Consider the following 15,965-nt stretch of genomic DNA (forward strand, 5'->3'; position numbering starts at 1 on the left):
TCCGTGTGTGCCGCTCTTTTAGAAAGAAAATATACTCAGGGGCGAAGTGCCCAGGGGCATTCTCTGCAAACCACAGATGCAGAGGAGGAGAAGCCGCTGAAATGCACCGTAAAATACAGCAGAGAGAGGTGAATGAACTCGGTGGATGAATTCAGCTCAATGAATAGAACCGCTCGGCTCCGAAGAGGAAATCTGAATGAGTGGTTGCATACCAGCTCCTTTTATACCTGTATGTCCGGGGGAGTGGCATGCAAATTCCACTCACCAATTCTCATTGGTCTTTTTTCAAAAAAGCAGAGGTGTTTGGGGCTCCCAAGAGTGACCCCTAGTGTCACTACATCGACACAACGTCGAGTGAGTGACAGATAGGGAATGCAAATTAAGTAAAGCTACATATAAATATGTACGTTTTTGAGTAGAAGCTATTTATTATCTTACATTATGGTTGTTGAGCCAACAAATCGTTATTTTTTTTATTTATTTATTTTTTCTTTCGTTGGTAATAACTTGTGAATTGGAATTGAATGATATCGGGAAGTCTGTATTGATACTCAGCCTTAATTAATTGGCTGATGCCTGGCCATTTTGACAGCTGCCTCGTATATGTACATGCACACATTTGCACTCTTGCAGTTCTGATGTTGAAAAGCTGATGATGCAGGTGTCGATAAGGTGTATCTGGAAGTAAATCACTCAGAACAATCTTTCTAGACACTACTTAATTTCCTGTCAATATTTGTCGTCGACATGCCACTGTAGTTCACCCTCTGAGTTCCTGTTATTCACTAGTACTGGGATCTATATTCTGCTGGCTGTCTAAATCTGTCCCACTTAGTGCAATTCCAGCATTTTTAGATGTCTTTTCCTCTCCTCTCCTCCTGTGAGCAGTGTAAACATCTTTTCCAGTTAACCCCGGACAGAGGGGTGAGCTGTTTGTGCTGAGCTCTCTACTTTAGAAACATCACTCCCTTTCCTCTGCTGGACAGAAAGAGACAAATCGTTCCTAGGGAGGCAGTGTCTGGTTTGCTTTTACTGTTTTTATTGCCTGTATGAGTGTGCATATGTGAGTCTATTTGTCTTGTGATGTGGACACATGAAAAAGACAGAGCTTCGATTCCATTGCAGTTCAAGAATAATTCCTCATTTTCACACACTTTTATCACCAGAGAGAAAGAGAGAGGTGTAATATACTGTAGCCAAAAAAGGGGGGAATTGAGTAAATGGGGGTGGTGTGGCTTAGTGGTCAAAGATGTGAGTTGGTAGCCCAAAGTTTGCAGGTTCAAACCCAAGAAGGGATGATTCGTGAACTACAACCATTGTGCCCAAAATGGGCATGTGATTTTTCTTTTTTCTGTGTGAATTTACTGGAAAGCACCAGTAGATGTCTTTATGGATCAGATTGCTTAATAGTCAAGATATTAAAGGTGAAGTGTGTAATTTCTGACATTTATAAACAGGTTGTTGCTTGTTGTTTTGTGGGTCTGGTCGGCATGCTCAAACAAAAAAGTATTTTAACTAGGGATGTCCCGATACCAATACTGATATCGGAATCGGGTCCGATACCACACTCATGTACTTGTACTTGTGCTTGTAAAAATGCTCCGATACTAAAAACTGAAACCATCTGAAGTAGGAATGTCATTATGTAAACATTCACCGCACAAATTAAAATCAGGTCATATCCTAGTGAGATTATTTAACAGCAAAGGCTGCGATTTAATGAGATAAATATATAGTTTGCATGTGCTGCGTGCTTCAAATGTGAGTGCTTGTGAATGTGTGAAGCCGGTGTTGTGCTGATATAAAGACACAAAGTGCTCATACCTTTTAGAGCTCCTTGGCTCATACACAGAAAACACTATCATGAGCATCACGCGCTCTGTTTGTAGCAGATGACAGCGAGCAGAGCACTAATTCACTTTGTAGAGCAAGGCACATACAGACTACATAATTATTTAATTAAATAGATGACTTTTGCGATTTAATAATCACTTTGAATCACATACCGACCAGCATTTCTGGAGTGGGAAGCTACCGTCATAACGTCAGATCTCGTTGGTCACAACAACACAGAAACACTTCATATTAAAAGATCCACCAAAATAAAAGCTAATTTTAAGGGAAAAATTTACAACAGGAATAGATCACTACTGTACAGTAGGGCTGGGCGATATGTCTTAAAGCCTATTGATGATATTCAATATATATCTCGATAATTATGTATTTGCTCTAAAATGGCTCAAAAGTGTTTGTTGTTGTTGTTGTTTTTTTTATCAGAGGAACCATAATTTCATCCAAACAGCCAAATAGATTAAATATTTTAAAGACATTAACATAAAATCCAGTAATTCGTTTTTCATTAAATAAACAGAGGGGAGAATAAAATTCAATCATTTTCATTGATATGCACTTTATATTTAGATTTCATATACAATAATACATAGTAGCTTAATAAAAAGCATTATTTACCTTCAAATGTTTTTACTGTGCAAAGCTACTTCAATTACTTATTTTTGAAACCCCAGTTGCATAATACTAAATTATTACTGTGGGTCACGACAGGTTGATTATTATAATATAATGCTGAATTATCATTATTATTCTGATTATTAGATTTGTGTTATACAAAAGTAATATATTTCTGTCCTGTTTACTTCATCTTCACCTGGGGCTTTTATTTTGACACTGAAAGTGCTGTCGTATTTACTTCAACTTCACAAGGAGCTTTTATTTAGACACAGGAAAGGCAATGTGTATTTGACAGTTTACAATGTTCAGCATTTCCTGAAACGCTGTAATCTCCTCCTTTTCTGTTATTCTGTGCCACGTTTGTAGATTTGTATAATAACTTGTAACTGTTACTAATGTTTGGAATTGCACGAATGCTTGAACCTGCATTATTTTGATTTCACAATGCACGTGAACTAATCTGAGAGCGCCGCCATGCGCGTGCACACAGATCAGTGCATCACTGGTTTGGTCTGAATCACACACAGACCATTTATCTGTCTTTAAATCACAGCCTTTTGTGGATTAGTAATCACAAGACCAACTCGCCATTTTGATGTTATTTTGATTAATTGTGCAGCCCTGAAGGATCGTGAAATTAGTCTGCTGATGAGCTGTTTTTGAAACTTAATGGCCAAATGAAAGCACATTAAAATCATCACGATATTCACGATATTGGTCAATTTTACATCATCAGCAAAATTATCTCGATTGTATTGTTAATATTCGATATTTCGGCCAGCACTACTGTATAGTTAAGTAATATTCACTGTAATACTGCTACTAATAATAATAAATCAATAGTAATTGCATTATATTTAAGCAGTATCTCACATCTGTGATGCTCTGTTACGCAGCGATTTATTTGACAAAAATAACTCCAATGTTGTATTTTGGATTGTGCTGTGAGGTTCTGTATAACATCACTTCATTTGATAAAAATAATATAATATCATGTTGAAAATTAATTGTTATACTTTCATTTGATTAAAGTTTTAATGAATTCATTTATTTAAACACCATTGTGATGATAAAAATGATATGGGATTCAGAAAAAATAAAACAAAAAAACAGGTATCGAAGCGTTGCGTATAGCAAATCCAAAATAGCAAGTCCTCCCATGAGCCTGCGGGGTCGCACAAGGTTAAAAAAAATTGTGTTTTATAGCATAATTCACTACCCATCATTCTGAATGTAAACAATCCACCTATCAGAGAATCGTGGCCAACAAAGCACACCAAAAGAGCTCTGCAGCGACCGCCCACTCTTATGAGGCACTGTGAATGACGGTCAAGTTGCACTCCCTACACTCTCAAACTACTTATATATGTGTATATATATATATAATATTTTGCAATAAAATTAAAATAAATAGTTTTATATTTTTCCATCGTTTTTAATTGCTCACATTATTCGCAATGCTTCATGGTATTGTTGTTTATTCCCTCATGAGAGGCGTTAAGTACTTGTACCTTTTTTCAAATACTTTTTTTCTTCAAATCAAAGTTCACAATGTTGTGATTCACTTTGTAGCTTATTGGTTTGGTTTGCGTATTCAAACTCTTTTATGAAGTATTTAATGAAGTCCCTATGGAAAAAATTAATGGAGATAATTCCAAGATGGCTCAAGAAGTGGGCAGGCACTGTTGCTCTCTTGGCGTTGATATTATATTTGAGTGGTCATATGTTAATGAGTTCATAGTTGTGACATCATAATATGACAAATTCTGAATTACCCATTTTTGCAGCTTAGTTTTGATAAATTATCAGGGTTGACTGGGAGAGAGCTTTAAGAATGTTTTGAGTATGTTTACATAGTACTCTTTTATTTTTAAAAAGCATGAAAAATCCTCTTTTTCATGATATGGCTCATTTATGAGGCTGATTTCATTACATTACAGGCATCTCTGAAATTGGCAGCATTCTGGTATTTATTTGAGCTTTATTCCTTTGGCTGGAATTCAGTTTGGGTGTACTGTCATTTAATTTCATCCATCATTGAAAACAGACTGACAGGCAGACAGATAGACAAACAGACAGATAGACTAGACAGATAGACTGCATTACTTAGTGCTCAGACAGACAGATTTATCCCATAGGAAAAAGTTTGTCCAAAACAGCTGCAATATTATACACAGAATGCATAAAAACATGAAGCTCGTCGCCAATTAAAGTTGGGATTTCCCTGCCTCATAGCAACCATCTGCAGTGTGCATAAACACAAATCTGCACGTTTGCTCCTCTGATTGATAAGAACAGTGTGAGTGTGTGTTTAGGTGTGTTTAGGCTAGTGTTTATGTATTTCTTCACTACAGTGATATTGACACTGATACAGTGAGATCACGATAATCCACAGCAGTGTTGTTAATCACAGTTTATCAGTCTGACCCTTTCATCTCTGTCACAGATGCCATCAGTTGTGAAACCAGGTCAGCGCTTTGTAAACACATTTGCGTGTTACTCAAAGTTTTGATGTGGGTTAGACCATGAATCAGAGAATGGTATTCAAATGATTCAATTGATTTTTGTCAAGTAAGACATCTTTTGATGGACCTAGAACAACATTTTTGTCTAACAACAGAAAGTCCCTAAAACCAGAGTGAAATGCTAGGTTTGTAAAAATATAGTTGCAGGGCCGTTGTCCACATTGTCCATTGAAGCTCCAATGCAAGCCCTAAGCCTAACTCTAACCCTAAAATCTGATTGGTTGATAGCAATGTTGCTCCAGGAACACGTCCCACTTGGCAAGCCCATGCTGTCCACACTGCCAGATGTGTCAAAACTAGAATGATTCCATTATAATCAACTTGTTGATGGTCAGTAAGCGATTGCTTATTGTTGAACTGCCAATGCGAATGCAAAGAGATGATGCCACGGGCTGGTGTTTCTCTCTAGTTCCGTTTCCTTAAATATTAGCGTATCTCCTCAGAGAGGATGCAACCATCTGTAAACAGCTGTCCACATTCAATGGCAGTGTTTAGCATGTGTGAACCATCTCAGTGCCAGTACAGAGTCTGCTTTATGCCTCTTGTAAAAGTACACAGGTGTGTAACTGAGAGCGTGACTCTGTCATCTGTTTAACAGCTAGTGTGTCGAAGCTTCCACACGCACAAAAAACATGCCTCTAAAGCAAACACTCACAGGACACGCAGACATTCTGAATCAGATGCCCTAAACCAGGCGTTCCTTGTTTTCTCATGTAACTTCACTGATGATAAAATTCCTTTGCTGTTAAAGGAATAGTTTACAAAAAAAGTGAACAATTATTATTGACCCTAATGTCATTCCAAACCTGTATGAAGAAAATATAATATTAAATAATATTAAATATTACAGCAGGTTTGGAAGGAAATGAGGGTGACTAAATGATGACAAAATTTTCCAATTTCTTCACATCCCTAAGGGGACATGAAGAATGACAGAACTAAACAAGCGAACAGAACAGGGGCCCCAACTAGTTACCTAACATCCTTTAACCTAATAAAAAGACAAATAGGACCAAGCACTCGCTCTTTCTCATCTCAACTGCCCTTTAACACACTTTCTAATTTCTTTTACCATCTAACTGCTGCTTTGCTAAAAGAGTTTGCTCCTTTGCGTTAAGTTTTGTTTGAGAGGTTAGGGCAGGCTCAGACTTGTAAAGAAAATAAAGGAGCCCTAATTTTTGTGCTTTTAACACTTTCCCTTTATATGTGTGCAAATCAATTAAAAAAGAAAAGAAAAGGTGATGATTTAGAAGCCTCATTAGATTTTTTTGGTCACAAGTATGTACATGAAAACAGTTATTTACAAATCACTGCGTTGACAATCAGTGTCGTCACCACACTGTCTTCAACACGTCTTCATTTGTAGGATGTTCTGCTCTATATCTTCAGCAAAATAGATGTCTTTTTATGTTTATTTTGTCTTGATAGCTAAATAATATACATAATAGCTTTATAATGTTGCACTCTATAAAGTATATTAAAGCAATATCACACGAGCAAGAGTGCTGTATGTCTAGCTGTCAATACAGCTGTAATTTCCTGTGATTCCGTAGGCCGAGTGCCGTAGATAATCACATCCGTGCTGAAAGACGGGCAATACAGCATGATGTTGCTTTTATACAACAGTTCAATGAACAAGTAAATTAATAAGTAGGGAAAAACTAAGGAATGTCTCAAAAAAACGCTCTTGTGTGTGGAACTACTTTCTTACGCCACAGGATCTGCTGTTGCTAGTTCGAAAGATGCGCCCAAGCCTCCGTTACTAATTCAAAAACCAAACTAGTAACGACAGCTTAGGCTGTTTCTAACAAGTTATTGGAAAAACAAGGACTTGTGTGTGTTTGTGTGTGTGTGAGAGAGAGAGAGAGAAAGAGAGACTGAGCATGTGATTACCTTGCAGTGATGAACAGTAGTGCTGCAGCTGTTAGTTTAACCCTATTCCTCAGCTTTAGTGTGATAGTAATCCGCTCCTATCATGGAATGATGCTGCCGTACATGCTATCTGAATTATCCTACGAGTATTTCAGTCACGTTCAAGTGTTTTGTGGTTTTCTTTCAGAACTCTTATTTTGACACAACATAGAAACCAGACTCTCCTCCGCCATGTTGAAATTTTACATGTTCTCCCAACTCGGCGGGTATCAGGTAGGCAACCTGAGCGTGTTTAATTACACTGTCAGTCGTGAATCTCAGCTGTGATCGACAGTAATGCTGAAGCTTGTAGTTTAACTATTTTTCAGCTATAGTGTATTAGTAATCCGAGCAATCGTGGAGTGAGAGACAGTTCCGGATGACTTCAAAGAAACTTGTAAACTTACCAACGTTACACAGTTTGTCAACATGAGATCAACTCGCTCATAGCACACAAAATATGGTGTTTTGTTGCTACCTGCTGGTTTAAATATTTAATGTCACAGGGATACATGAACATTCATACATCTGTACTGCTCTAACACATTAGTTTGGAACGCCATGAACACAAGCGGAATTATACAAACAATAAAGCGTCCCAGTGCTGAAGGTGTGAGCTATCAACACTCTTAGAACGCCTCTCGTCCAATCAGATTTGAGGACCGTAACTAACTGTTGTATAATATAGATTATCACATCATACTGTCCTTATGTGAATTAACTTCAGTGTCATAAGGGTGTCATGTACCTATTGTTTTCTTTAGTCACTAAAGGTGAAGCATATATTTCTGTGCCACCATACAGAATTGGAAAAATAACTATGCTTTTTAAAAGGTTTCCTAAACTCTCCCCCTGTCTTCCACTGGCCAGACTTCCACAAAGCGTTCAACAGACTGTCTTATGCTTGTTGCACACAAAAATGTCAAGAGCTAGCAATCTGCTTTACTAACCTTTAGACAATTTCCAGGAGTCAGGAAAAAGTAGTTGCTGGACTTGCCAAATCTTGCAAAGTTTGTGCTTTGAATCTGATTTTTCAGGCACTTAGCAGCAAGTAAACAAGATATCCTTGAGCACAACTACACATTCTGCATTTCTCTTGCTTTAATACTAGAGTTATATCTGATTTCAGATGTATCCGCCACTAAACATCACAACTGTTTTTTTTTTTGTTGTTGTTGTTTTTTTATTTTATCTTTTGACATGTTAGTCAGACAGCCCCTTCCTGTATGTGGTTGGTTCTTGCTGCAGTGTGGACCAGACATAATGGTCAAAAGTGGAACAGAATGGACCAGGAACTTTATTGTGGACCAGATTTGATGGTCAGAAGAGGACCTGCCATGTGGACTTAACTTGATGGTCAAAAGTGGACAAAATTGATTCAGGAGCTTAAATGTGGACCAGACTTGATGGTCGGAAGTGGACCTGCAATGTGGACTAGACTTGATGGTCAAAAGAGGACCAGATAGGTACAGGAGCTTCAATGTGGGCCAGTCTTGATGGTCAAAATTAGACCAGATTGGTCTAGAAACTTTATTGTGGACCAGACTTGAGGGTCAGAAGTGGACCTGCAATGTGGACTAGACTTGATGGTTAAAAGTGGACCAGGTTGGTACAGGAGCTTCACTGTGGATCAGACTTGATGGTCAAAAGTGGATCAAACTGGTCCAAGAGATTCAGTGTGGACCAGACTTGATGATCAAAAGTGAACCAGACTGTTCCAGGAGCTGCAATGTTGACCAAATTTGATGGTAAACAGTAAACCAGCAATGTAGACCTGACTTGATGGTTTGATAATTCAGAACTTTTGCAATGTCTGCATTGGGGTACATCTTTGTTGTAAGTCATTAAACAATCCAGCGTATCACACCCAGCAGCTAATCATTCAGTGATTCATTCACAGCAGTAAACGTCACTCACCTCATCAGTTTGTGGTTTTTGGATATAAATTGTGAAAACTCTGCTCAGGCTTTTCCCAGAAGGCCACATTCTGCTCATCTTTAATGGTGACTTTAACCTCCTCATTGACACATCTCATATTCTTCAATCTATCCAACCCCAAATCTGCTGTGACTCAAAAGGCGGGAAACATGCACCCCCTTACAATATCTATTAACCCCCTTCATGAGTTTTATTACTTGTAACTTAATTCATTATGCCACTCTTATTCAGACTTACCAACTTGTCTTCATCCTACCCATTCATGGACAGGTTCAGACGAAACTCTTGTTGCCTCTCATATTCCTCTGTGTCTCTACCCTTCTCAAAATATCAGCTTAGACCAGCATGAATTTCCATGATGATCCAGGCTGGTTTACGCTGGTTATTGCTGGTCTAGCAAAGTGTTTCTCAGTCCTGAGTCTCTCACTCCAGATTCTACCAATTAGCTCATCAGAAGAGACTTGTGAGATCAGCTCTGCTTCTATCATCAATAGCCCTTTGTGACACCACTTGTGAGATCAGCCATCCTAGCTACGTACAGCTTTACCACGGGAGATTTTGCTTCAGGCCACATCTTCAGGGAGGCATCATCGTCTCCCACAGCAGTCATAATTCTTGTAACGCCACGGGTTGTGAATAGGTTTAAATGCCGGGGAGTACCCACAATTAAACTGAAGAGAGCTCTCGCATGAGTGGTGGAACTTTCTAAACAAACATCCTTTACACTCAGTACACATCTAAAACAAATGGAAAACCAAGTGCTTTTGACTGAAGACCACCTACCAGACACTCCATTATTATATCATATTCCAGTACTCATGACTAGAACAGGAGTTTCAATGCCTCTAAACATTTCGTTACTGTTTCCTCTGAAGTATATTACTCACAATTACTTTTATATTCTCAACTTGAATTTGAATACATTGGAACTCATTTTAGAGGAATAGTTCAAAGCACAAAAAATGGAAATCCTGTCATTATTTGCTTACCTTCTTATTGTTTCTATTCCAAACAACTTTCTTACTTCCATGCAGTCACTGAAGGAGATGTTTTGCAGAATGTCCAAGCTGCTCTTTTGCATATAACAACAGTCATTGTTTCGACAAGCTCTATTGACGCTTTATTTGAAAGTTTTCTGAAGCCATATGAAATCTTTGTGTGAGCTACAGACTGAATCTCAAGTAGTTATTTACCAATAGAAAAGAAAAGAAAATCAACAGGATGTTGAGTAAATGATGACACAGCTATTCCTTTAAAATGAGTTTCTTTGAGTTTATATTTATGAGTTTATTTTCTGGTGCTGTTTTGTCCATTTTTAGAGATTGACAGCACCTAGTCACTGCATGTTTTATTGCATGAAAAGACATGTCGACACTTTATTTTTTTATTTTTTTTGCAATAGTGGCCATAATTGCATAATCCCAAAATGTATATTCCTCTCACATCCAAATCAACAGCCGTGTCCAATATTTACTCAACCAACAATCAAACGCAACATGAACATAAACACAACTTCAGGGACATTGACAACATAACAGCAGCATAAGTGAATAATCATTGTGTACAGCCAGCAGCAGTAACTGGAGAGTTGTATTGCAGGAATAGGGTCAGAGGTCATGTGTAGTGACTGACACAGCAGTGGCGCTGAAACACAAAGAATGGAAGTGTATAATCAGGGTCATAAACTTGTAACACTTACAACACACTTTGCTTTCACACAGGCAGGGTTGTAAGGGTGTGTGCCTCATGAAGAACAGAATATGAGCATTCATTATTAGTTTGTTTTAATTTGTACCTTAAACTGTATGCAGAATGTATGTGTGTTTTTGTGCATACAGTGAAAATTGTCTATATGATGGGAAGGGTGTGATAAAGTAGCATTGACCGTGTCATGTAGCATTTGACCTCTATGACAACAGCATGTACTTTCCACTTATAATAGTAATAAAGATGGCACTGATATTACTGTTCAAGTGAATTCTGTTTGTATGTGTGTGTGTGTGTGTGTGTTTGTTTGAGGAATCCCAATTGTAGAAAAAGAGATTAATCTTATGTTCCTATCTTTTTTTCCAGTGACATATTTGATGCCATGTTTCCAGTCACACATATAGCCGGGGAAACAGTAATCCAGCAAGGTATGGATAAACAAGAAGTGTAATATTACACACACACATACACACACACACACACACACACACACACTGTAAAGTAAAACTATAAGCCTGTTTTAGGACCACTAAGATTTTGTATTTTTACTTTATTGTCATGATAATAAAGCACATTTTCTGCAAATAATTTAATTACTGAAGTGCGGTTGTATCGGCTGCCAATTATTGACCAAATTAAAACAATCAGCATATCGGTAATAAGAATGAAAATGCAGATGTGAAAAACCGATGTTTTATTTTATGAATATAAAATAAAACATAATTAATTAAATATAATTAATTAGTAATACACTTTGTAAAAATGTCTCGGTTACTGTTGTAACCTCCGTTCCCTGATGGAGGGAACGAGACGTTATGTCGATGAAGTGACACTAGGTGTCGCTCCTGGGAGCCCCAGACATCTCTGATCTTTGTGAAAAGGCCAATGAGAATTGGCGAGTGGAATTTGCATGCCACTCCCCCGGACATACGGGTATAAAAGGAGCTGGAATGCAACCACTCATTCAGGTTTTGCACTGAGGAGCCGAGACAAGATCCTGGCCCATTCAGCGGGTAGTTCGGTGTTGTGGCAGGAGGGACACAACGTCTCGTTCCCTCCATCAGGGAACGGAGGTTATGACAGTTCCCATTCTGTCACTCACTCAACGTTGTGTCGATGTAGTGACACTAGGGGTCCCTATACAAAACGCCACGACTACTGAACTGTGTTATGTGAACTAGCGGGGCGAGACGGTCACACCTCTGTGTGCCTCATAGCCAGTGCACCCGGCCATCACGTAACCTCCCCCAATGCTCTTGTGGGCATCAAACGGTCCCCTGCACCTCAAGGACAAGCCGCCCAGCCGCGGCCTTTTTTCTTTTTTTCTCCCCAAAAAGAACGAAAACGTTCAGCTGGGGGCCATATAAGTTCATGTCAGGGGGTGTCCCTCTAAAGAGGAGGAAACCGTGGAGACCACACCCCACTCAGAGAGGGGGGCTTTCAAGTGGAAATACGTCACATGGTCTTACCGAGTCTAGTGGGGGGCACGTCCTGGGCGTGATATGCCATAGCGATGGCGTCAATGACCCACGTGAGAGTCACCCGGGCCGAACTCCAGGCACAGTTCGCTGACAGAGAACACCTGCAGGTCCCCTACCGACGGGTTGGGGAGCACGAGCCACGCCTCCAAGCTCCGTGTGAGAGGGACCAAGGGAACAGTTGGGCCTCGCGACGGGGCGGAGCCTGAGGTGCCACTTGTGGCCGTGTCGAGTCTACGGACATCAAAGCACTTACCTGGCTCCTTGTGACTACCCCCGGAACGGCCTGGGACGGGGGAGGAAGAAGTGCGTCCTCGTGACCCGTGGAGACCATCACATTGGGAGCAGACTTGTGCCACAGCTGGGCGCAGGGCAGAAGTCCCACCTCCGGGGCGCCGAACCTGCCAGAGAGAACGATGGCCGTGAACACCGACTGTGAGGCCCAGGAAGTGAGGGAACTGCTCTTTTCTTGGCAAAGTGGGTACCGCAGCCCGTTGGGCGTGCAGCGAAATCAAAAGAAAAGGAAAATAAGGATTCTCCACCCGACCCTCTGTCGGGGGAAGGAGAGGTCTCTTTACCAGCTCCTGAAGGGTGAGTTCCTGACTTCCTGGGCTGCCCGTCTCAGGGGCACTTTGAGGCCTTCCTCGGGTTCTCGGCGGCCGGCCGTGAGACGTGTAGCGTCTGTTTCCTGCGGGCAGCTCCACTCCGGGGCCGGCCCACTGGGTCGGGCTGTGGCGGAGCCGGTGTTACCTACGCAGGGGGACACCCTTGGCGACGAGCAGACGGGGTACGGGGCCTCGAGCCGCGCTGGGGCTGGATATGTTGTACGGCCTCCATCTGCTTCCTTACCGTCAAACACTGCCGGGCAAAGTCTCTGATGGCGTCACCGAATAGGCCAGCCTGGGAGATGGGGGCATCAAGGATTCGAACCTTGTCAGCCTCTCTCGACTCGAACAGATTGAGCCAAAGGTGGCGTTCGTGGACCACCAAGGTGGACATCGCTGCCCGAGAGACCGCGCCGTGACCTTCGTCGCCCGGAGGGCGAGGTCGGTCGCCAAGCGCAGCTCCTGCATTAATCCCGGGTCAGAACTACCCTCGTGCAGTTCTTTAAGTGCCTTGGCTTGGTGCACCTGCAGGAGAGCCATGGCATGCAGGGTGGAGGTGGCACGTCCAGCAGCCACGAGCGGCGCTCTGGCCCCAGGAACCAATTGTCGAGCCGCAAGGGTTTGGGGGGAGTGGAGGGTTCCACTCCAGCCCGACACTCACGGCTGCCCGGGTAAGCGAGCCTGCTCTACGATGCTGCAGTGGATATCTCATCCTCTTTGCGAGTTCTGAACGAGGCCGTGAACCCGCCCTGAGACGGGCCCGCGGTCTCATCCCAAAACCCGGCCGGGGCATACGAGCGTGCAGGGGAATAGGAGGTCCGTGGGGGGGTTACCCAGCGGAGAAGCTCCCATTGAAGTCCCCAAATCGCCCCCAGTGCTAACCGACTCAGCCTAATACTGATGAAAGTAAGCCGCGACCGCAACGTAGCCATGGTCATGTTCTCGCAATGAGGACATGAACCATCCACGAATGATGTCTCCGCGTGGGAAGCACCCAAAAATGAGATACAGCGATCGTGGCCGTCAGATGAGGAGAGATAGCGACCGCAACCAGGAAGGATACACAAACGAAAAGACATCTTGAAAAAAACGCTTTCGTGAGTGCACAACTCTTTTAGTTGGAAATATTCTCTTTTAGAGAGAAAATATACTCGCTGTTGAAGCGCCCAGGGATGTACTCTGCACAACGCCGGTGCTAGAGGGGGAGAACCGCTGTAATGCGCCGTAAGACCAACAGATCATGAGAGCAAGAGAGATCAATGGACCATTAGTAGTTCAGCTTGAATGAACACAACCACTCGGCTCTGAAGAAGAAATCTGAATGAGTGGTTGCATTCCAGCTCCTTTTATACCCGTATGTCTGGGGGAGTGGCATGCAAATTCCAATCGCCAATTCTCATTGGCCTTTTCTCAAAGATTAGAGATGTCTGGGGCTCCCAAGAGCGATCCCTATTGTCACTTCATCGACACAACTTCGAGTGAGTGACAGAAACGGAACTCTGTGAATTCAAGTACAATCTAGAAATAATAATAGCCACAATATTTAGAAGGATTGGCACTCCCCAAGAACATGTGATATAAAATGTTTATTCTGTCTCATTTTCATGTTAATTAATAAAAAACGGCAAAGATGGATGTAACAGTTGTGAAAGTGGCACTTACCAATAGGCTACATGATGTGGGAAACCACTCAAAATTCTTTGAAAACAGCAGACTTTGACTTCTGAGATATCGGTATGTTAACCATTAATGCTGCTTATTACACGACTGCCTGGAGTACTTAATTCTGATCGGTCAATGGTGCCATCTAGCGGTCTGAAATTTCTCTGTAACCACTGCACATTGAGGTATCAGACCGCTCATCCGGGTATATGTGCCATCTTTCCTGCTCCTTGGATCACTCTGCAATCTCTACAAGTAAACTAATAAAATTATTTAATCTCTGATTAATGTTTATATGTGCATTTATTTGTTTATTTTGCAATTAGCTTTCTAATAAGATGCATACTAAGCAGCCGTTCATTAATTAAAAAACAAACAACCGAAGTCCGAAGCAAACCGGAGGTGGAATTTCAGCTGTTCAGCAATTTATTTCTTCTCACATAACTACACAGTTTCAATGCAAATCAATGTTTCATGTCCATCTATTTGTTTATTTGTCTAGTAGTCTTGTAATAGGCTGAATAATACAAAATAAATACCAACAGAACTCTGATGCAAACCAGAGGTGGATTTTAGCGGTTCAGCCATTTCTTTCTTCCCAAAATATATAATTTCAACTCAAATCAATATTTTTTTCCCATGTATTTATTTAGTTGGTTAGTAGCCGTCTAATAAGCAGGATAATGTAAAGTCAGCCAGTTGTTTTTGCACAATAAACCCCGACAGGGTGATCAGGACACCAACATGAAGCGGAGGGGTCTTGTATCAACCTGAAGGGGTTGATAACAGCCGGCTGACTGTACATTATCCCTTACATGATTGATTGAATTAAGATTGAAATTACAATGTTGCTTTGTGCGATTACTAAACCTGCATTTTAAACTGCAAAAATAGAAGTGCAAAAAATATTTTAGAAGTATAAAATAACCTTTTTTTTCTCATATCAAACATCATGTTATCATATTTAGTCATTTTTGTATCTTTTTTTATCTTTTTATCTAGTATGTATTTTTTACCGTGGCTCTCTTTGTCATGTGTTCAACAGATTCAATGTTCAAAGGAAATTATTAATTGTTAGAACAGTGAAAAAGCTTTTGTACTTCTTTTTTTAAACATTCCTAAGTAAAACGGTGATCTCATGACAAAATAAGTTAATTTGCAAAATTAATATTTTTTTTTTAATTTTATTTAATTTTTTATCTGTATCGTATCGGGCGAAACTTTTCATAGCAGTGCATCTCTTTATTATTATTAAAATGAGCATAAATTAAATTAAGTTAAACAAATGCAACTATGATTTACACAATTAAAATGTAATAATATCCTGTACAATTTAAAAATATATTTAAAAAAAATTATTAAAAAAAAGTTTTAGAGTTTTAAGATTTAAAGTCTTGAGTTTTTTTTCGCATTACAGTAGGATACTGAGAGGAGGAAAATGTGCTTAATTGTCATGAAAATAATAATGGAAAAATATTATTTAGGCCTCAAGTGTCAAGAAAGACACAACAATTGCAAATGTAGTGGCAATATCTTTTCACGCCTGAATACAAGCCACATACTAAACACAAGTCAAGTACAATTATTATAGTACAGTTATTATTATATTGAAGTATTGCTGATACCAAATGTGCAAATATGATTTCAGTGCAAGTTATTTTAGGTATTTG

General features: G+C 40.3%; 1 protein-coding gene across 3 annotated transcripts in view; it reads left to right on the forward strand.

Moving 5' to 3' along the window:
* The window catches only part of LOC127451878 (cAMP-dependent protein kinase type I-beta regulatory subunit), a 98,413-nt gene that overhangs the window by 24,497 nt on the left and 57,951 nt on the right, over positions 1 to 15,965 (forward strand). For all 3 annotated transcript variants that reach the window (XM_051716912.1, XM_051716913.1, XM_051716911.1), the window contains exon 5: positions 10,917 to 10,978. In XM_051716912.1, coding sequence (XP_051572872.1) covers positions 10,917 to 10,978 — 62 coding nt within the window. The remainder of the gene's footprint in view (positions 1 to 10,916; positions 10,979 to 15,965) is intronic.

This window comes from Myxocyprinus asiaticus, chromosome 14, assembly GCF_019703515.2.
Source record: "Myxocyprinus asiaticus isolate MX2 ecotype Aquarium Trade chromosome 14, UBuf_Myxa_2, whole genome shotgun sequence".
NCBI lineage: Eukaryota > Metazoa > Chordata > Actinopteri > Cypriniformes > Catostomidae > Myxocyprinus > Myxocyprinus asiaticus.